The sequence below is a fragment of the Alligator sinensis genome, unplaced genomic scaffold (genome assembly GCF_000455745.1).
Source record: "Alligator sinensis unplaced genomic scaffold, ASM45574v1 scaffold682_1, whole genome shotgun sequence".
In the NCBI taxonomy this organism is placed as follows: Eukaryota; Metazoa; Chordata; order Crocodylia; family Alligatoridae; genus Alligator; species Alligator sinensis.
The window spans coordinates 1,649,123-1,670,613 of record NW_005842011.1 but is presented as its reverse complement, the minus strand read 5'-3'; the positions used below and the strand labels follow the sequence as shown (position 1 = coordinate 1,670,613).

General features: G+C 43.9%; 1 protein-coding gene and 1 long non-coding RNA gene across 2 annotated transcripts in view; one reads left to right on the top strand and one right to left on the bottom strand.

Moving 5' to 3' along the window:
• Positions 1 to 36: 36 nt before the first annotated feature.
• Positions 37 to 21,491, bottom strand: part of LOC102382626 (solute carrier family 22 member 2) — a 33,021-nt gene continuing 11,566 nt past the window's right edge. Inside the window, exons 3-11 of the mRNA XM_006021925.2 lie at positions 20,925 to 21,079; positions 15,955 to 16,123; positions 12,743 to 12,857; positions 12,112 to 12,218; positions 11,742 to 11,956; positions 9,633 to 9,741; positions 7,921 to 8,033; positions 7,125 to 7,224; positions 37 to 5,522 (exon numbers count right to left, since the gene is read on the bottom strand). Of these exons, the coding sequence (XP_006021987.1) occupies positions 5,456 to 5,522; positions 7,125 to 7,224; positions 7,921 to 8,033; positions 9,633 to 9,741; positions 11,742 to 11,956; positions 12,112 to 12,218; positions 12,743 to 12,857; positions 15,955 to 16,123; positions 20,925 to 21,079 (1,150 nt within the window). The 3' untranslated portion in view covers positions 37 to 5,455. The remainder of the gene's footprint in view (positions 5,523 to 7,124; positions 7,225 to 7,920; positions 8,034 to 9,632; positions 9,742 to 11,741; positions 11,957 to 12,111; positions 12,219 to 12,742; positions 12,858 to 15,954; positions 16,124 to 20,924; positions 21,080 to 21,491) is intronic.
• Positions 10,831 to 16,070, top strand: LOC112549978. Its single transcript, XR_003093639.1, has 3 exons — positions 10,831 to 11,293; positions 11,669 to 11,889; positions 15,947 to 16,070. It is a non-coding gene; the product is annotated as an uncharacterized LOC112549978 (long non-coding RNA).

Sequence of the window (21,491 nt, the reverse complement as noted above, 5' to 3'; positions counted from 1 at the left end):
TACACAGGTACTTCTGAAAAATTGTCATTTTTCTATTTGGTGGGATTTATTCTGTGTCAAATTTTATCCATGTAGCAATGATACATCATAGGTTGGAGACGAGGAGTTTTGTAGGTGATATCGTTTATTGGGTCAACTGCAGGATGGGGATAGACTTAGACAAGTTTTCAAATGGAGCACATTCATAGGTTTTTATTTAAGGCCATAAGGAATGATTACAATTACCTAGTCTGATTTCCTGTATCATATTTGTATTTTGACATTTTTTGCTGCAACAATTCAAAGAAGCACCACAAAATAACATCATTTGACTACCGCTGTCTTCTAAAGAAAAGGTATAATGTTAAGAACTTGAGCCATACACTTATATCTGAGGCACACTGCTTTAAGAAACAATGCATCACCCTGGGATGATGTTGACTCATGCATGAATGCTGGCTTTACACAACATTTTGATCTCATGAAAACATTTCCTACCTCTTTGGTGAGCACTGCAGATGTGGTATAGAATCCATTAAATCCCGTTAGTAAAAACCAAGAAATTCAGAAATCCAGCCAGCAGCCAATACAAATGTACTCGGATGGGGAGACCTATAGCAGTAGTTTACAGGGAGCGATCATCTTTGCTCTTGTGTGTTAGGGATGTTGATACAAAGATTGGAGGAAAGTTCTCTCAGGTTTCTTATTTTACATTTAGACTACTTCAACAATGGAAAGGCATCTTAAAAGGGAATAACTGTAACTGATACCAGAGCAATCTGGAGACATCTGGCTTTCAATGAGAATTAAGTCCTCAATATTTGCCCTTCAGTTTAAAAATAAACAAATGAGCCTTTCATTCAGCTCAAGGAAGCAGGGGTTGAAGCTAGCAGTGTTTTTAGAAATACAGAAAAATGAATTCAGTGAAGAGCAATTCCAAATCTAATTGCAGGTAGATTGCAAGTGCTTGAAAGAGATAATAAAGTATGACACTTGAAACTTAAATCCCCATCAGAACTCTAAGTGATGTCAAGACCCCACTCAGAATGGTAACAATTAATAATGTTGACTTGAATATAGTATTGATTCACTCAGACTTAAATCTCAGCTAGGCTGGCAGACTCAGAAATAGCTGTTCTCATTGCAGAGGAATATAGGAATGAGAAGTGTCCCCAGCAGTCTAAGAATGATTGATGGAGTTCCAAAGCATGGACGCTGCTGTGTAACATGAGCCTTGAACAACACTGTAGGTCACCAGTGACGGCTGAAAAGAGCAAAGCAACAAGCTAGTTGTGATTCGATAGCAGTGTGCATGTCATAGTGAAGTCACTCTGAGCCTGTTGACATAGTCTACCATAGTGCCTGTTCAGCACGATGACTTGATGGAGTGGATCACCTGTTAACTGCCAGCTTGGAAGCATCAGGTGGAGAGTTACAATTGTGGCTGAGGGTCCTGACTAAAGGCGGCTTTTGCCCAACCTAGGAGTTCATCCTGAAAAGCAAGACTAAAATATCTGATATTCTTACACAACTCCAGTCCAGCCTAGATTTCCCAGCACAGCTTGCATCCCTCCTGCCCTTTCCAATCTGCTGAGAATTAAAATAGTAAAGCACTTTTAACTTCCATCTCCCTCTTTCTAACATGGTCTTTCCCATTCTGGTCTGCTCAGCAGTCCTCCTTCCCAGTTCAGAAGATTCTTATGTTCACAGGTAGTGGACCAGGGCTATGTCCAACGTGTCCCATCATCGCTGTTCCTGTCTCTTGGATTCCAAGCACGTTGGGGCGCTTGTACAGGTTGACGCACACTGTTGGCACTTAATAATGTATAATAATCATAATAACCCTGGGTAGAGGAGCTTGCAGCTGAGCTTAAAGACTCCTGCTAAATTCCTCACATGCTGTGTGGAATATGACCCTTGGCACTATTGGCAGTGGGAGCACAATGACCTCAATTGAGCTGCAGTTAATTTTGAGTTTTGCTGTATGCCCACCAATAGGAGCTTACATGACTAACCCAAATATGTCTTATTCCAGATGCTTTCTAGTTTACTGATTTATAGAAGGGAGCACATGTTCAAAAAAGCTATGTGCTAAAAAACAAAATGGAAAATTGCACAAGAAAACAGCTGAGCCTGGAGAGGAATAAATTAACAATTGCTAAAGGCTAACTGTAAAAATCCCTGACCATATATATATATCCATCTATGTAAACCCAGATATAGCTTAGCAGGAGCTGCACAGAGCAGGTTCAGTATGCCTTTAACTTCTGCTGTCACTGATCAGTTTTGGTATTTAGTTCTAACGGCTGTTTTATAAAGGGAGAGGCAATTCCACTTCCTGTAATTCTGTGCTGGCACCCAACCAAATACATACTGTAAAACTCTTCACGGAATCTGGTAAGTCAATCTATTTAAAACACACAAAACTCCACCTAATTGCACCTGGCTTTTGTTATCTATAGCTGTGCTCTCCTGGTCTACAGTAAATGGTGACTGCTCTAGGTTTTACTGTAGCAAAATTACACATTTGTAAGAGTTGCATGGTTTCCTGTGGCATTTTGGAGTGCCATGTAAGCTATTTAATATACTTTTTTTGATAAACCATGAATTATACCCCCCTGTAGTTACCACTGGAATGAGGATCTTGTTGTAGATATGCTGATCACATTAGAGCATAGCCATGCCAATGATGAAAAGAACTCTGTGCATGCTTTATGGTGTGTTAAAAAATTGATTGGCTTAAGTGAGCAGGACTATCTTGTAATTGTTGCTGCATTCAGGTGGCCAGTAGTTAATGGACATCAGTGTCCCTTCAAAAAAGTTTCTTGATCTAACTTAATTTACTCAATGAATACCACAATATAAAGACAGCGCCTGAAAGAGGCAGACCTCCTCAGTCTGCGTATGACAGTCTGCACGAGAGTTAGGAAGAAACTTCTTTTGTGAGTTATATTCTATAACTGCCAGCTTCTAAAATTCTTTGCTTGGCCAGCATCTGGTATTGGCAACAGATGGGTATAGGATACTGGACTGGATGCACCTTGGGTCTAACTCCGTAATCGGGAGTATATACATAGTTTAAAACAAAGTCATCGCCCACCCACCTTGTGCATGAACATTTTTTCAGGGATTTATGCAGGGTGGAACAGAATCACTTTTATGTGAGAATCTGACCTGAAGAATTTAATAATCCTCTGTAGGTCTTTCACTTCCAGTGTGTTTTGTATTTTGAAAGGAGTGTGTTCTAAAAGCAGGAAAAGAGGCCTGGGATGTGAGATGGGGGAGAAAGGTCATCATCAGCCTTAATCACATCAGTGATGCAAGTATGGTTTAGGTTAATACCTGATTTGCGGGTGGATTTGGATGGAGAGGCTTTAAAAGTAGTCGCAGAAGAAATCAGAAGTAAGTGTTGCCTCATTCAGTGCTACCTGCCATAACAAGCCCACTTCTTTAGTTGTAAATAGTAGATACCGCCATGAAACATTTGGTTAATTGATGCAGCCAATTCAAGCTGCTTATTCTGCATTGATGCAGCTTTTCAGCTGTTCTAGGAAAGCAACTACCAAATATGGGGATTTTTCCTTCCGTCTTTCCCCTCCCCATATCAGGATCCTGAAATGTAATGCTTGCCAGCCTTGAGATTTTGGTAAACTGAGTCCAAGCTGGGGAGGTAGGTAGAGATGAAGACAGGGAGGTGGATGGGGAGAAGGCTGCTATATTTAACCTCTTCTCCCCAGGTTGTAACTCTGGTGTAGATCTTTCTTGCAGCCTTCCCTAACAGAAGAGCCCTGGCCTCAGCAGTTCCTTTCCTGGGTGAGAGAGGCACATAATGAGGCAGCAAAATTTAAAATTTCTCTTCTCATTTGACTGTGGGGAAGGAAGAAGCATTTCACATCCCCCTCTGGGTCTTTTCTAGAAACAGGTAATGGGTCATTCTATACCTGTCTAGAGTCTTTTCCTGACCTCATGCCAGCAAAAAATTTGGACAGAGTTTACTATAGATGTAGGAGTTGGAATACCCCGAGTCTCAAGGGAGTGGACAACTTCAGAACTTCTCCAGATGTTCATACCAGAGTATAAGGTATGCAAAACCTTCCCAACACTGAGTGTCATGTTGCTAGGTCCTATGTTACATGGGGTGGAGACCTTGGAATCAAAGTAAGCTTGACTGTGGCATCACGGTATCACCTAGCTGGCTTTTAGGGTATGTGATTTTTTTTTCTTTCCTTTTTCATTCCTTCATGCTGGCCCACAGAAATGAAGAACTCCTCAACTACAGGCAACCAAATTATCATCCTGCAACTTGATGCAGGTAGCATTTGTTTAACATCTGATATAGATACACACTTACTGCACAAGGGCTTGATTGGCAAGAGTTGCACTCTTCAGGCCTTGAAGAAAGTATGTTATTTCATGAGCACTAGTACCCAGTACGTTTCAGTCTCTATTCCAGTAGCAAAGAAAATAGCTTTTAAAGACTCTTCCTTATATGTGTTCTAACTTCATTCCTTTCCACAGAGGATACTTGAAATGGATAAGCTGGGCAGGAACCTCTCTTGCTGTAACATTTTTGGTGATCAGATATTTCTTTTAAGGGCTCTTAACAGTTTCTCTCGGTTTAGGTGAGGAACAATCCCCCATGTTGTTGTTGCTGTTGTTACATTTTTATGTGAATCATAGACTCTTCTTTTGGGGCTGAATTCCATCTTGGAACTGGAAGTGGTCAAAAAGGAAACACACTCCCACAGATTAAATCCCACATGAGTTGATGGATGTAATCAGGATTATTATACAACGGAGGACCAGGCTTACTTTTACAATTTAGGAGGGGAGAGGGAGAGGAGTCCTTCAAGTTCAAAAAGTCCTATTGTCATAATTCTCCAGTTGCTCAGAAGTACAGTTGCCACTTACCCTATGGTTCAAACCCATGTGATAAAAAGGGAGTCTTGTTCTGCCAAGAAATTTGTATTAGGAAAATGAAACCATCTGAATGTGAACTTGCTTTAATACAATGGGGACTACTTCTTAGTACTGTACACTTGCTGGTGAGTGTGCATGTATTCTGAAGAGGTTGCCATACATTGATCAGTAATGATACTCTGGTTGAACTGCAGCCCTCCACACTGCTCTTGCCTCTCCAAGTCCATTCACAGTTTGGCTCTTTATCTTTCTGGTTGCCCTACAGTGTTTGCATCGTCTTCAAATTTTGATTTCATTAGAACTATAGACAATTAAGTCCTGAAGCCAGGAAGGGCCCAGAAGTGCTTGGTTGAATATTAGCTGCATTATGGAAATTGCTCTGGGGTGTAACAGTGGTCCATAGACTGAGATTTATGAAACATTGGCTGAAGGTTGAATAGCCAGGATTCTCAGAAGGGAATAAAAGGAATTCTGACAATAGAGAGTTTGTATCAGATGAATGCTTGGTTCTCTGTCCTAATTTGCCATCAAACACAGGTTTTGGGAGCAGCAGTTCTCAGTTATGTGCAACCTCTGTTGTTACAACATGCAGGTAAATGGTTTTGTCCTTGCTCTTTCCTTGCCTGTGGAAGAAAGACGGAAAAGAACATGATGTTGTGCAAGCTACAATGTTTCCCAAGGCTTGTCCAAATTCTTTCCAAACTAGTTCCCTGCTGCAAAGCTTGGGGCTGAGGACTGTGAAAATGGGAAGTGTGGGATGTCCGTAACAATTGTCAGTTCTACTCATTCTACCAATAATTTCAAAGAAATGCTGTGGCTGTCTTGTATTCATCCTGGCATATAAATAGTGTCTTGTAGGGACAGAAGTACCACCTACCGCTTCGTTCTTTCTTTTTTTCTTTCTCCATGCTCCACAGCCATGTCTAATTGATATACAGACACATTTGCAGCTGATACAAAAAATCAGCATGGGATGATTGATGTCAATGGAGCAAAATTTATTTCACACCATTTGAGGGAATTAATCCATAGTATTTTAAAGTTTTAATACCCTCTCTTTCTCCCATATGCAGACAGGGCAATGCTTGACATGCAAGAGGGAAGAGTTTTCCCAAAATGCCTTACAGAATTCCTGCATAAGGGCAATTTTAAAATGAGCAAAGCCAAGAACCTGACCTTACTTTGCAGAGTTAAAAGCTCAGCCTCAAGTGTGGTTTCTTTGACTGGGTTCTGAGTTTGCAATATATCTCACCAACAGCCTTTTCTTTTTGTTTTGGAATAATAGCTTCACATCCTTTATGTAACTTGCCAGGTTGCAGTAGAAAAGGGGAATCGACTACCCAAAATAACCATGTTCTTTGGAAGGTCACTTCTCTACTACAAAGGCACCACACTGAAATGAAGACATTGGGTTCAAAAGTCACCTTTAACTCTTCACTATTCCCCTTTTTGCCCATGACAGCTATTTTTGCCCATGACAGCTGGTATTGTTCTGCCAGTGAAACCTTCATTCTGTATACCTAGAGACTAAAGCTGGGAGCAGCCTCCCAGTAGGTGAGAATTATGTGTCACTACACTGAAAGAGTGATATCAAGGTTACAGCTTTTCAAATTCTACATAAAACAAGCTTCCTTTCAGACAACTAATTATTTTATAGAGTTTGATTTAGGTCATGCCGTATAGTTCAGAGACTTTGTACTGCTATCCAAAACACACCCAATGACCTCTCTTTCTTGTTCCAGTGTTCCTGGCAATGGGCTAGTACTGTGGTGTTTTGTCAGAGTAGCAATAACCATGCTGAAATGAACAACATGCTTAGTAGACACAAGGATGTGGCAGCTGAGAATGATCTAGACCAGTGATTCTCAATCAGGGTGTCACAGTGCACTGAGATCCTTTCACGGGTGTTGGAGGGGTGCCATATACAATGTTAGTCCTGTTAGGTTTGCAAACATGATTCACAAGATAAACCCCCCCCAAAACCCACTAATAGCTGGCATTTTCTGATGGGTGCTGTGAGTCTATCCAGGGGTGCCATGAATCTAAAAAGGTTGCAAGCTCCACTGATCTAGACTATAGTTTGGATATTGGACAAGTAAAACAGATGCCTGTCCCTGCAGCTTTACAATACGGTGTTATTGTGATTCCTGATGTGGGTTTGGTATAATTTCTCTCCTACGAGCTGCAGGCGGAAGGGAGAGAGGGGAGCCTGCATAGCACTGTACCTATGCATATTTTCAGCATCTTCAATGGTCTCGGGCAAAGTTTTTCCTTTGGTCTCTGGTAGGAGCAACACCAATCCACCATCAATTAGACCAACCACAGCTTCAAAAGTACAAAGACAAAAGGGTTAGAGTTGAAGCAGGGATGATGATGTTAATGAGCATTAAACAGATGAGTAATAATTACCTCTAAAGATTATAGACTGAGTCTCAGTGGCTTCAGCTAAGTAAACACATCTTAAAGAAATCCAGATTGCAGGTGGGTTTTTGTTAAGAGTTCTCAAGTTTCAGGTGAGTGCAATAGTTACCAAGGTTACTTTTCTGACATAAGAAAAGAAATTCAAAACCCAAATCTTGTATGTGCTTTGGCTCCTCACACCACTTGGAGAACCCAAAGGAAGCAGTCTGTCTCTGGAGGTATGCCTACTTTCATCCTCAACAAGCTTGGATGGGAGGGCATGTCCCAACCCCAGAAATGTGACGGTGATGCCGCTCTGTCTCCAATGTGCTTATTAAGAGGCTGAGGGGGATGCCCCCAGAGCAGTTTCCCTGCTGCATTTCTGGGTTTCACAGGCTCAGGCAGGTGTGTTTGGGAACATCCTTTCCTGAGAACAGTGTGCCAAGGACATAATGTGTCTCTTAGTACTTAAGGACTCCTTTCCCATACCTATTTGATTGTCAAGCCAGGTGATTTCACCTCAGCTGAATCCTTTTGCCTGGAGCGGTCCATTCTCCTCCCGCCCCAATGTCTAGGATATAACAAGTGTGTCAAGTCCACAAAAAGATATAGATTTCTTACCAAAAACCACTAGTGGCAGCTCATGCCAGATCTCTGCCAGTCTGTACACAATGAATGGCGTTATGATCCCACCAACGTCACACATGGAGGAGCAGACAAGTACTCCCAGATTCCTGGAAAACAAATGCACCTGAAAAGTTTTCTCAACCTTAATCATATTTAAAAGGGTTCTCTAGCTATTTGCTGCTGAAGAATTTTTAACAATGCATGGGGAAGATTAGGCACAGCATTTCTGCTAACAATACCAGGAGGACCACATCTAGCCTGTTGCATGTGACAATGGGTACGTCTCCACCAAGATGTAGCAAGAATATAGGCATTAATCAGATGTTCAGAGGGGGTAGGGAATGAATTCACATATATGATAAATTGGGACGAGTTGCTACCCTCAGGGAAAAGATTTAAAAATGAATACAAAGGGATTTTAAAAGAACTTATTCTTATTGGCCTACTAATCTAGGGCAATGGGGACCATTAACAACAAGAAAATAGGGGTGAGGTATCTGGAAGATCTTCCAATGAAGTGTATCAGAAAGTATCAAGTGTTCCTTCTCTGAGGATGGGAAGCCCCTGAATTTTGGGAGGTAGAAACTGAGACTAGATAAGGAAGTGGAAAATGTTCTGGGAGGAATAATCCTGTATTGATAGAGATTGACAAGATGTCTGTAAGGTCTGCTGTTCTTAATTCTATGATTCATTTCTTTTTAATGAGGGATTGGTTCTTGTGGTGGTTTTTTGCAGGGACAGTCTGGAGGAGTGGGATGGTTTGTAATGCATTACAGAGACTTCTCCGGCCCTTGTTTCTCCAAGATGTATACACTGGGCATGGAAGAGGCAGGGCCAGAGAATCAGTAGCATAACTAGGGCAGGGCAAGCAGAGCACCCAGCCCAGGTGTTGACTATGAGGGGGTGCCTCCCTCCAGACGTATTTGCCATGGGGAGGGCAGCCCTGCACAGCCCCTGCCTGTCCCTAGAAGCCCTATGTGGTCCTATGCCCCGCAGTATATCTGTGGAGCAGGAGGACAGGTGGAATGATGTTTCCTCTCTGCCAGGAGGCCTTGCCTGCGTGGCACAGCTGTGCCCCAGAGGTCAGGATGTGAACAGGGCACCTGTGCTTCAGTCGTAGCAGCACAAGCTTCTGCTGTTAGGGAAGCAGCAGCTGCTGCCTTTCAAGTGAAGAGACTAGAGACCCTGGGTCCCTCTCCTTTCTCCTACTCCATCCCTGTTCTCCAGCACTCAGCATGCCCTCCCCCCACTACTCCCGCACCTATGGCCCCATCACATGCCATCTCTGCTGTCCTGCACATCTGAAATTCTATTTTTACACCCATTTTCCAAATACAAAATCACTTTCTTTGGTCACTGCATGGACTGCAGCTTCCCCTTCCTCATCAGTGGTTTCCAGGCAGCTTCTTGTGGCCATCTCAATGCTACTTTATATTTTCTGGAACTTAAAACATTTTCCATGAACATTCTGCTCCACCTGCCCATGCAGTGTTTGCTAGGCGAAGGAGTGTCTTATTAACCATTAAATATTTTATTTTTAAATTGAATTTCTTTTGTCTGATAGATACCCCACTTTTATGCATCACTGAATTGCATGTTGTGGCTCTAACATGGCCCTGTTATATCTTGGACTGAGCAAGTAGAGACCCCTTGCATTTGTACATTTATTCTTCTCTACTGTCTTAGTGTAGGATGGGCAAACATACCTGAGAAATGTTGGGTACAATTCAGGATTTACTAGGCAAATAATCTCATAGCACATTGTAATTCCCATTCTGCCCAGGCAAGCTGCAGTAGCTTTTAGCCAGTAAAGATCTGGAAGGAAAGCACATGCTTTAGAGTTAGGTTTCTGGCTGGTTTCTTCCCATAAAGTTGTAAAGCACTGTTAAAGACTGAATTTAGTAAATGGTAATACTACACTATAAGAACCGTCGAGGGAGCATATATGGATAACTTTGTCTCACTCAGTAAACAATTTATTTTAATGTTCCTTGGTGGTCTGAGAGACTAGACAGTATTTGGGGCTTTGCCAAGCTGTTTCCAAAAGAAGAGAGAAAGATGATAAGAGTCAAGAATTTCTTTGATGCAATCCTATTTATATACAAAAGAACATATACACACAGTCCTGTTTCCCTGATCACAGTAAAAATAAATAATCGGCTATTTTCTTGGTCAAAAATCCAACTCTGCCTCTTCAGTAAGTACCCTGCCCTAGAGAAGCTCTCCTTGGCTTCTATCCAGAGCCACATCTGCACTACTTTTCTCACTGTCTGCTGGATGATGCCCTTCACATGCACCCAGTGATGCACCTGTAAGCAAACCAGTGTGCCAACTCCTGTGTTCCTAATCCATTGCCACCAAATAGTTCTCAGCCACATTGTTTAGTTTCTGGTCAGGTCTTGCCACACATACCACATGCTTTAGGTCTGGTGATTTCCATTGTTTCATTCACTGGTAAGCAAAGTTGCATTTAATTGCTTCCTTATTTAGTATAGATGAAGGGAAACTTGTATGCCCATTGGCTACTTAAGAGGTCTGTAATTGTTGGGTCACCCTCACAGGACGTGAAAGGTAGGAAAGAAGTGAAATCCTTCATTTGACAAATAAGGAGACTGAAGGGGATGGTTGAAGAAACTCCCCCAAGGCCTCGCACCCAGCGTAACTGCAGAGCGAAGGTTAGGACTCAGAAATCCTTGCATTTTAGCCACATATGGCATCCAGTAGATTACACTGGACTGCCTCCTTGTATAGCCCCTACTGTGCCTCATCACTGTTTTAAGTGGTACATTTGCTCATCAGAGTATTGTTCTTTGGCAGAGTAATTTTTCTCTAGATTCCCCATTTCTATTAATGTGCGTCTGAGCTGACCATGGCTAGTGAGGGAAGTGGGCACTGTGACCAAGATGGTCCTTTCCTGCCCTTGGTTTGGCTGCTGTGGTCACTGCTATTACTGTAGTTGTACTCTTGAATTAAAAGTTCAGGGAAGATGTTCTGCAGTACCCCTTAAAGGACTAGTGCCTTTGGAGCAACAGAAGAGAGAGAGGAGCAGATTAAATGTCATAAAGGACTGGTGTCTGTCATTGAGCTTGCTTGTCATCTTAAATTTGTTAGCTCTGGCGTCAGCATGTGTGAGGGAACAAACTGTACCTGGACAGTCTCTAAGGGCATGCCTACACAGCCATGGCAGCACATCCCAGTTGGGATGGTTCCAAGCATAATCTAAACTCAGATATGTGCCAGTGAGGCCCCTCTATGATATCCCTCTGCAGCTACTCTTGAGACTCCTGGCATCAGCCCCAGACTTGCAAGCGCACAGAACGGTCTGGCCGTTCATGTATCTGGGTTTGGAGCATGCCAGTGGGAGCAGGTGAGCAGGGCATGCTCAGGACTGCTATGGCTGGGGAGGGACTTTGCAGTGTAGTTATTCTCTTGATTTCTGTGTGTGTGCATATATAAGCCCCCAAAAGCTTGGTGCTCTGCTGACTACTCTAAACTTGGGGCTATGTAAAAATGACACAGAGTTAAACAGCCAAGTGGGTGCAGTGTGGGAAATGCAGTCCAGGATGCCCCATTTCTCAAGCCTCACATCAGAAAAACTCTGGATGTGGGAAAAAATGTTTAGTGTTGTTTGTTTTTGTTTTTGGTGGAGGGGGAGGAAATTGCCTTTGTTTGCACTGAATTGCAATGGAGATGTGGTTGTTACAGCAAAAAATGGTTTGGCGTTTCTTTTCCCTACGTCTAGAGCAAAACTACAATGTGGCCTCAAGAGCTAACACTGGCATGGACTAGTTGACTTGAAAGCTTAGAGAACTCACCCTCTGGGATTAAAGCAGTAGCCAGACAGGCAGCTCCTGCCACCACGTTTGCCACTGCCCAGGGATAACGTCGGCCGATTTGATCAACTGTAAGGATGAGTATGAGGGCAGCCGGAAATTCAACAAGAGCGGAATAGAAGAAATCCAGGTAAATGTTCCCACCAGCTATTCCCATGTGCATGATGAGCCCCTGGTACAAAACGGAGCTTGTGAACCTGGACAGAGACAGAACCCAGGTGAAGTCAAATTGCCGAAGAGAATTCATTCAAAGAACTGAGCCAAAGTGGGTTGGAGGGGAAGGGGAACAGGCTCAAACCAACTCTGAAAATCTGGCACTTTGAAATGACAATATTGCCTAACCGTCCCTTACCACGTGTACATCAGAATGAATGTGTGTTTCCTTATCTGAGGAGTCCTGACCAGGTCCAGAAATGAAGGGTTATGCTTCTCTCCATCTTCCTCTTGAGGGATAAGACTCTAAGAGAGAACAAGAGGGATATTAAACAGGGGTATGGGGTTGATGGGTCAGGGCCATGAGTGATCTACCTTGTCCATTTTTCTCTGGATCAATGCAAGGACATAGTAGTTAAGATTTTTCATTTGCCAATTAAGAACTTGACTGCAGAGTAACCAAAATAATGGGAGAAAACATTTACCTCCAGCTTGTCTGTCTGTACCAAATCTGTTTCACTGCACACAGCAATGTATTTTTAAAACCCCTGAACAAAAGATGTTTTTGAATTGGTCAGTCTTGTGAACTGATTGTTAAAATATTGCTTGATCCTTCACAGAAAGGTAGATCGTGTCTATTGGGATGTTGATGTGGGACTCATCATGTGTGGTGTTTTAAGATCCTGAGCATTTACAAATTATAAGCACTTGACTTCATAAGTTTTCACTGCTTTGGCTTGTCAAATTGCTCCTTGTTCCAAACTGAGAGCAATCCTAAACCTACTGTATCATTTGTAAGTGTGTACTCAGCAAATAAAGTACACTCTCACCTGAAAAGAGGAAGGGAGTTTCTTCCCGTTTCCCTTGGCAATGCGATTAATAACTTTCATGGCTTTGTCATTTTTCTTTTGAGCGATCAGCCACCTAGGAGACTCTGGCAGACACCTGCAACGCAAGCAACCATACACAGCTACATGTAGAAGCAAAGTATGTCCTTGAGTATTAAAACTGAATTGAATTTCTTTTGCTAGCATCTAAGGGGTCCTGAAAAACCACAAATCCAGCTGAAGTCCTTGGTAGCTGTGGATGGTCATCTACTTTCAGGCTTATTAGAAAAGTCAAAGATCTACCTGTTCCTAGCAGCCTATCAGGCTAGTCTGATTAAGACACAGCAGTTTCTGTCATCAGCAGCATGCAATGGAGTGATGTGGCCTGGCATCATGTTTAAATGCCTTTGACTCTGTGGGGGCAAATGTGAATTTGTGCCTGGACATCTGGGTTGACTGGTGGCAGCTTTTGACGTGAGGCTTCTAGAGCTGCAGCGGGATGCCTCAAACCAAAGATTCTCAACTAAGGTGCTGGGGCACCCTGAGGTGCCACAAGATCCTTTGAAGGGTGCTGTAGGAAGTGTGAGAAGATAAACAGATAAGGGCTGTCTCAGGTTCTCCCTGCATGACTGTTTCCACACCCCCACTGCCTGGCCTTTCTTCAAGGGGGCAGGGACTGTAATAAATACATTACCTTTGGAAACGGGGTGCTGTTTAATTCACAAAAGTTGTGGAGGGTGCCTTGAGTTTAAGATGGTTGAGAACCGCTGCCTTAAGTATTCATAAATGTTATGGTCGGAAGGGACTTCTCGTATGCCCCCTTTGAATGAACACCTTGCCTGGTTTTTAGACAAAAATAGCTCACTGTATTCATCCCAATTGCAGGGGGGCTGGACCCGATGATCTGTAAGGTCCCTTCCAACCCCTAACAACTATGAAACTATGAAAATAATATTAAAGAAAAAAATCTGTTTGTAAATATTCAAAATGGTTAAAATGTTCTTAATTATGATATTTGCTGAAAGATAAAATATTTGATAGGAGGCTTGAAGCCTGCCATATTTTCTCACATAAAATATGCATCTTTCCCCCAAAATCAGCCCCCCCCCCCCCCAAATTGGGGTGTGTGTCTTAAGCATGGAAGCTGGAAAAGAAGCATACATGTGTGTATCATGCAGCCGCCATGATGGCTGCCGCTTGTGTCTGACTTAGAAAGTGGAATGGAGCCCTATCCAGCCTGGGATGCTGTCTCTGGGTCTTGTCTGGACCAGCACACAGCATGTGCCATTAGGGTGAACACCTGTCCCTAACCGGGTGGGACAGTCCTGGAATGGGAACCTCAAGTCCCAGTCCTGGGTTACATGACCCTGGGACAGCATTTGTCCCAGATTTGCAGTGTTGCGCAGGGATCACGAAACAATGGGTTTCCCCTTGCAGGCTGGCGGCATTCAAGGTGGGTTGGGGTTGCTGGGAGTGGGACAAAGTGGCTGCCATGTGCATGTGCCACCTTTACATTTTAAAAAGGTGGTCATCCTATGTGGCATGCATCACACTGGCCCTCTGTGCTGTATGTGGCACGTGGGGCCAAGACACCAGATACACCCGGACTGGCCCTGTGCGCTGGATCCAGAGCACGGGGCCAGCCTGTGGGCCTGATCAGGCCTATATACTTGTTCCATACCACCCATCCATCCAGCCAATGGGGCATGGCACCCCTGAGTTGCAGTAAAGAACTCATAGTTTTGCTATTGCCCTTGCAAGGGTCTGGAGCCTAATCCTGTGTGACATAGTAAGTCTTCCTGGCAACATGAAGCATCCCAGAAGCCAGTCTAGGTGAGGTAGCAGGAATATCCTGGCATGATAGACTGTTTCCTGAGATGGCACACTGCCCAGACACTTGATATTCCTAGAATGATTTACCAGCACTCTGTCAGTGGACCACAACTCTGGAAAACCCTTTTATTCCTACATTCTGTCTTCCAGAAACCAGGTGTATGTTTTATTTGGGGACATGTGTATGTGAGGGAGTACAGTATTTTTTTACTATTAATAAATACCTACTTCTTAGCCTGAACGGGAGTAACTGTTTTGAAGAAATACAGACCACCTCCCCCTCTCCCCCCACCCCCCACTTAGAGCTATTTGTATTTGAGATGTTGCTTTCACAGCTAGAGCTGGAAGCAACCACGAGCTCCTTGCATGGTAGGTGATAAGGAGTCCTAGTCCAGATGTAGTGTGAATTTTACATCTGATCCCTCACTCTGGATCTAATCAAAGCCCCCAGATCTAAAAACACCCAACTTTGGAGGGAATGAGCAAAGAGCATGCTGGATATGAATATGGTTGCTTGATCCTATCTCTTAATAATGCTACTATAGTTTCTCAGTGGCCAATGTCCTACTCTGCTAGTCTGGAGAACCAAGCTAGTTTCCCAGTGCTGGTCTTGTATGGTACCGGTTTGCAGGGACTAACTAGGGACAAGAGTTATTGAGAAGGCAGGGTCCTGTGTCAGGGAGGACAAATGGGAAAGAATGTCTTATACTGTTCAGGAACAGCCTCTTGGTGAATTAAAAGTAATACAGAGTGCTTGATTTCTTGACTATAACATTGTATTAATGGCACAACAGGTCCCTGTATGTAATACTTTAAAACTTCTAGTCAGGTCTCTCCCATCTGGGAAACACAGCAAATGGCAAAATGGAATTTGCAATCTGTGGGAAAGGTTTGATATTTCAGTGTTTCTGTCCATTCCCAGCTGGGATGCAAAAACAAAATATAAGAACTTTCTTCAGAGTGAAAAGTTCCAAAAAAAAACATTTCATTTCAGAAATTTGAAAACATTTTGTTTTGGATCAACATCCAGCCGTAGACACAGTCATGGGCAAATGGCAGTTGTAATCCATGCTTCCCTCTCTTTGTGCTTCTTGGCTAAACTACAATTTCCAAGATGCAAGGCAATTTTCCTTAATATCTAAAGGCCAAGAGAAGACCAGGTTGTATCTGGGGACTGGTTCATAGCAGTCAATGAGGGGTGTGAGGGAACCAGAAGCACAAGTCCCATGAAACAATGAAGTGGTCTGCAAAAATAATTCATTTCTGACCTAATTAAAAACAATATTGTACTGAATATTTTCCCAGTTGAAGAGAGTATCAACATTTAAAAAAAAATCTCCATTTGTATTTTCTTTCTTACCTGTAAAATTATAGGTACTTACCAGTAATAGAGCAAGAAGAAGAAATTTGGCAATGTAACAGCAAGCTGCAGCCATCTCCAGTGGGGAATCACATAAGCAACGGCCGCAAATACAAGGAGTCCAACAGAAAAGGCTGCTTGGTAAACAATCCCTACAGTCCGCCTATATTTTAAGCCAACAAATTCTGCAACTAAAGAGAATTATATAAGTCAAGATAGAAGAGAACAGATGACCCATCAATTTTCAAACAGGAGAATCTAGTTTACTTTATTTTCATCGGTTCTGGATTCCATGATCTTTTGGGTCCCTGCTGTAGCTGTAATACTGAAGAGCACTCAAAGAACTAGAAGGTGTCCCCAGGCCCCCTCCATCTGGTGCGGTGTAGTTCATGCCAGTCTGTCTCCCTCCTTAGCCCTGGACCATGCATTCGTCTGCTCCCAAACTGTTTCTCCGTATCTCTCCTCTGCAGTTGCCTCGGGCCTCTCTGCTTTGTGCTGGAAGCTGGTCTCAGCTCTCCCCCACCAATAAAGCTATGGTCTCTGTCACTGCCAAATTCACCACTGTCCGTGGCTGGTAGTAATGGCAATTGGCAGAGAGGGTAAATGACAGCTGCAGTAGGTGGGGCCTGAAAGCAGTCTTCAGCACAAAGCAGGGAGGGAGGGTGGCAGTAGGTGGATTTGGGGGCTTTGGAGGTTGGTGCAGATAAACAGTTCAGGGGCAAAGAAGGGGACATGCCAAGGCAAGCTGTGCCACAGGAGGTGGAGGGGTCCAGACGGGGACTTGACAGTGCCCACCAGACTTGTGCAGTGCTGGCCCAGGGCACAAACCTTACTAGTTGCATCTCTGCTGAAGAATCCTCTGAAGTTACAGTTTTGCTCAGGGACAGGGAGTAACTTGAATAATCAAATGTATTCTTCAAGAATAGGATCTGCTGAGCTTGGAGGTCTCTTTCAGTCCATTAACCTACGTGGTAGTGGTGGTGACAGACCACGACGGCTCGGGAAATATGCAAAAGGCAAGATTTTGTTTATTATCTTTTATTGGGCCAGTCTTATAATTGGGAGAGATACGAGGCAAACCTTTGAACATCAGAAGCCTTAAGTCTGGGAAAGGAACAAGAGCAGACAGCCTAAGCTGAGTAATATTAAAACTCAAAGCTGTGGCAAGACTTACATAGGCCCATCCTTGCTGCTGAGCTGATCATTCTGTGTTGTATCACTTTCACAGCTTTGCTTATCTTTTAGACCATTGGAACAATTACTTTTGTTTAACCCTATTACATAAGAAATGCGGGTGCTTGACCACCTGGGCGACAGCGATCATCGCCTGCTGGAATTCACCATCCAGCGCAAGGTGGCAAAGGCCTGCAGTAAGGTAACAGCCCTGGACTTCAGGAAGGCGGACTTCAATGAGGTAAGGAGAATAGTTGGGGAGGTACTGAGGTCCCGGAGGAGAGAGGAGTCAGGTGTCCAAGAAGAGTGATCGTTCCTTAAGGAGACAATCCTCCAAGCCCAAAGGGAGGTAATCTCAACATGAATCAAAGGGAGCAAGGGAGTGCAAAAGCCCCCATGGCTCACCAAAAGCATACGGGAATGTCTCCTAGCTAAAGGGAAGCATACACCCAATGGAAGGGAGGGGCCATCCCCATGGAAGACTATACCTCGGTTGCTCGGGGCTGCAGGGGGGCGGTCAGGAAGGCCAAGGCAGAGATGGAACTGGGACTAGCTACCTGGATCAAGGACAACAAGAAGTCCTTTTTTAAGCACATAGCGGGTAAAAAGAAGGTACCGGGTAACATGGGGCCTTTGCACGACACGCGCTAGGAAATCTGGTCATCACACCAGATAGCAAAGCTAACCTATTTAACAATTTCTTTGCCTCCATTTTTCTGAGCAGGTACCGGGTCTTCCCCCACACCAGGACCCCCCCGTAGACCCCAGCGGAGGCGCACCCAGGCCTGGGGTCAGAGAGGACCTAGCCAGGGAACTTCTGGAGGGACTGGACGTATGTAAATCAGCAGGTCCTGATGACCTCCACCCCAGAGTACTGAGGGAATTAGCAGAGGTCATTGCGGGACCCCTGGCACGGCTTTGCGAGCACTCATGGTGCTCTGGTGTGGTGTCAGAGGACTGGAAAAGGGCCAATGTGGTTCCCATTTTCAAATAAGGGAGGAAGGAGGACCCAGGGAACTTCTGACCAGGTCACAAAATCCCTGGACACAGGTGTTGCGGTGGACATAGTCTTCCTGGACTTTAGGAAGGCCTTCAACACTGTCTCTCACCCCATCCTCATTAAAAAATTAGGCAGCTGTGGTGTCAACGCCTACACAGTCAAATGGGTCACAAATTGGCTGGAGAGCTGCACCCAGAGAGTGGTGGTGGACGGGTCATTTTCGACCTGGAGGGATGTGGGCAGTGGGGTCCCCCAGGGCTCGGTTCTCAGGCCCGCACTGTTCAACATCTTCATCAATGACTTGGACGAGGGGGTAGAAAGCACCCTGTTCAAATTCACAGACAACACTAAGATGTGGGGGGAAGTGGGCATGCTAGAAGGGAGGAACAGGCTGCAAGCGGACCTAGACAGGTTACAGGGGTGGGCGGATGAGAATAGGATGGGTTTCAACATTGACAAGTGCAAGGTACTGCACCTAGGGAGGAGGAACCAGCAGCATACCTACAGGCTGGGGAACTCCCTTCTCATCAGTGCAGAGGCAGAAAAGGATCTGGGAGTCATTATTGATACCAAAATGAACATGGGCCGACAGTGTGGGGACGCAGTCAGGAAGGCCAACAGTACCTTGTCATGCATCCACAGATGCATCTTGAGCAGGTCCCAGGAGGTGATCCTCCCCCTCTATGCAACACTGGTCAGGCTGCAGTTGGAGTACTGCGTCCAGTTCTGGGCGCCACACTTCAGGAGGGATGTGAGAGGGTCCAGAGGAGGGCCACTTGCATGATCAGGGGGCAGCAGGGCAGGCCCTATGAGGAGAGGCTAAGGGACCTGAACCTGTTCAGCCTCCACAAGTGAAGGCTGAGGGGGGGATCTAGTGGCCATTTACAAACTAGTCAGGGGGGACCAGCAGGCATTGGGAGAGTCCCTGTTCCCCCAAGCGCTACCAGGAATGACTAGAAATAATGGTCACAAGCTGGCAGAGGGTAGATTCAGGCTAGACATCAGGAGGCGCTACTTCACAGTCAGGGTGGCTAGGATCTGGAACCAACTTCAAAGGGAAGTGGTGCTGGCTCCTACCCTGGGGGTCTTTGAGAGGAGGATGGATGAAGTCCTTGCCGGGGTCGTTTGACCCCAGTGCTCTTTCCTGCCATGGCAAGGGGTTGGACTTGATGATCTGCTCAGGTCCCTTCTGACCCTACCAACTACGAAACTATAAAAGAAACTGATCCATTTAAAAAGGAAATGGGCTGTAAATCTCTGGAGCAACGAGAAGTTATCCAGACCAAGTAAGGGATAGTTGAAATAATAGATTAACTTAATTATAACAAAGCCAAACCCAAAACATTCCCTTCCAGTACAGGGCCATTTGAAAGAGAAGAGGGCCATTATTGTATGTAGAGCAAAGATAGCTCAGTGCAAGGAGACTGTAAGTCATGATGAGCCATAAAAATCTTGTTTTGATATTTCGCAAACGTGAAGATTTTGGAAATGTTACAACAGTTCTGGTGTTCTCCATAGCTGGTTGCTAGCTACAACTTTAACAGCAATTTCACAATCTAAATATTTACTTTCAACTAAGTAGAACATTTGGGGATTTTTGGTAGAGCTTTTTGTAATAGTTATTTCTTGTGAATGTGCATATATGTATTTTAATTGGAAAATGTATAGTGTGGTTGACGTCTGGTATGTGGATTTGTGTTAGAAGCTTCTCAGTATCATTAATGTTTGAATATGCATTTTTATTTTTCAGAATTACTTTTTTATTATGTGTGTGTTTTGAGACTACAGGAAAATGAATAGGATTGATTGCATGTCCATTTAAGATTACAGGGATTATGATGAAATATGTATTTCTTTGTACTTGATGTAACTAACATGTAGATCCTGGGAGTTTTGCCATTAACTACAATGAGCTGGGGTTTCACCCATTGATGTCTTGGCCCATTCATTGCTTGTATTTAAGAACTTAGTAATGTTGAAAGCAAATATGTTATATTGTCACTTTTTAACTCAAACTGTTTGAAGAAACAAAACTCTTTTTTAAGCTTTGGAAAATGAGGCAGCAATATGTTTCACAAAAAAAAGTCTCAGATTTAAAATGTGCATTGTACTATCCTATCTCTGCAAGCTGACCACATACTCAGCTTTCACAAATTTAATGTCCCTTCACTGCTATTTTAAAGTAATCCATGTCTGTGTATCTGGATATAGATTTAATATGTGCTTATTATTCAGAAAACCATAGAGAACTGAGACTGGGAAGGAGCTCATGAGGAAAATGTCTTGTCAGGTTCCCCATTTGTCTCATAATTCCTTACATTCATCAATATAAAAACAGATGTGTTCACTCCTACTTTCAAACCCATGGAGGCATGGATCGAGCCTGAACAGCTGCAGGGCTTTGCCTGTACTTGTGTCTGTGCCTGAGCCATGCAGCCATACCCTACTTCCCCCATGGATGTGGCAGCTTCAAGCTGGTGGGGAACTGCACCACATCTGGGAGGTTGCGGGGGAGAGGGTGGGTAGAAATGGTATCAGTGAGGATACAGTCTTGCTCAACCCTTGTGCAGCTCCCTACTGGCTGGAAGCTATGTTGCATCTGGGGAGTGAGGGAGCTGGGGGAAGTGGTGATAGCATGGTTCAGTTCCCATAGCTTTGCTATGCCCGGCAAAGCTCCCTGCTACTGATTGCAATGAAACCACTTGGTCTGTGTCAAACCAGAGCCGGGTTGTGCCAGTCTGTGGACTTATTAAAGCTTGTCAGCCGCTGCGCTAAACCATTGGTTTATTTTCAGAAGCTGTAAGTGCAATGGGTCTTACTCAGGATGTAGCCTGTTAACCATCCCCCTTTGCTGACCAGTCCTTGTATCAGACGGAAGATAACCATCCAGGTATAGCTTGGTGCAAAGGCCACGAGAATGCCAGAAATGGAATTTATGAGGATTGTAATTAACAGGCATAGTTTACGCCCAAATCTGCAGAGGAGAAAAAAATAATTGAATTGAGTCATATAAAGGGCAAATTACAATGTTGGTTAGTCCAAGTTAAAAAGTAATGCTTTGAATTTGTTGCATTTAGAAGAACTATTATTAGCTTTTGTTTGGCAAAGTTTCTCATGTTATGGATTAACATTGTATTTTAACAGCTGGAGCCCTCATCTAAAAAGTGAATTCCTGAGGAATTATTCCTTACATTTTCTACAGAGAAAATACTGAAAGATTCCTGTTGGGCCTATAGTTTTTTTATCCCCAAGTTTTAGTTAACTTCCCTACCCTAAGCCCACATGTTTATGCGGCAACTTGAATGGAAGACACCCAACCTCCTTTTTAGTTTTAGTAATTCTCTTGTTTAATTTGTGGGAAAATCCAAACAGTCTGATGTGCAGCT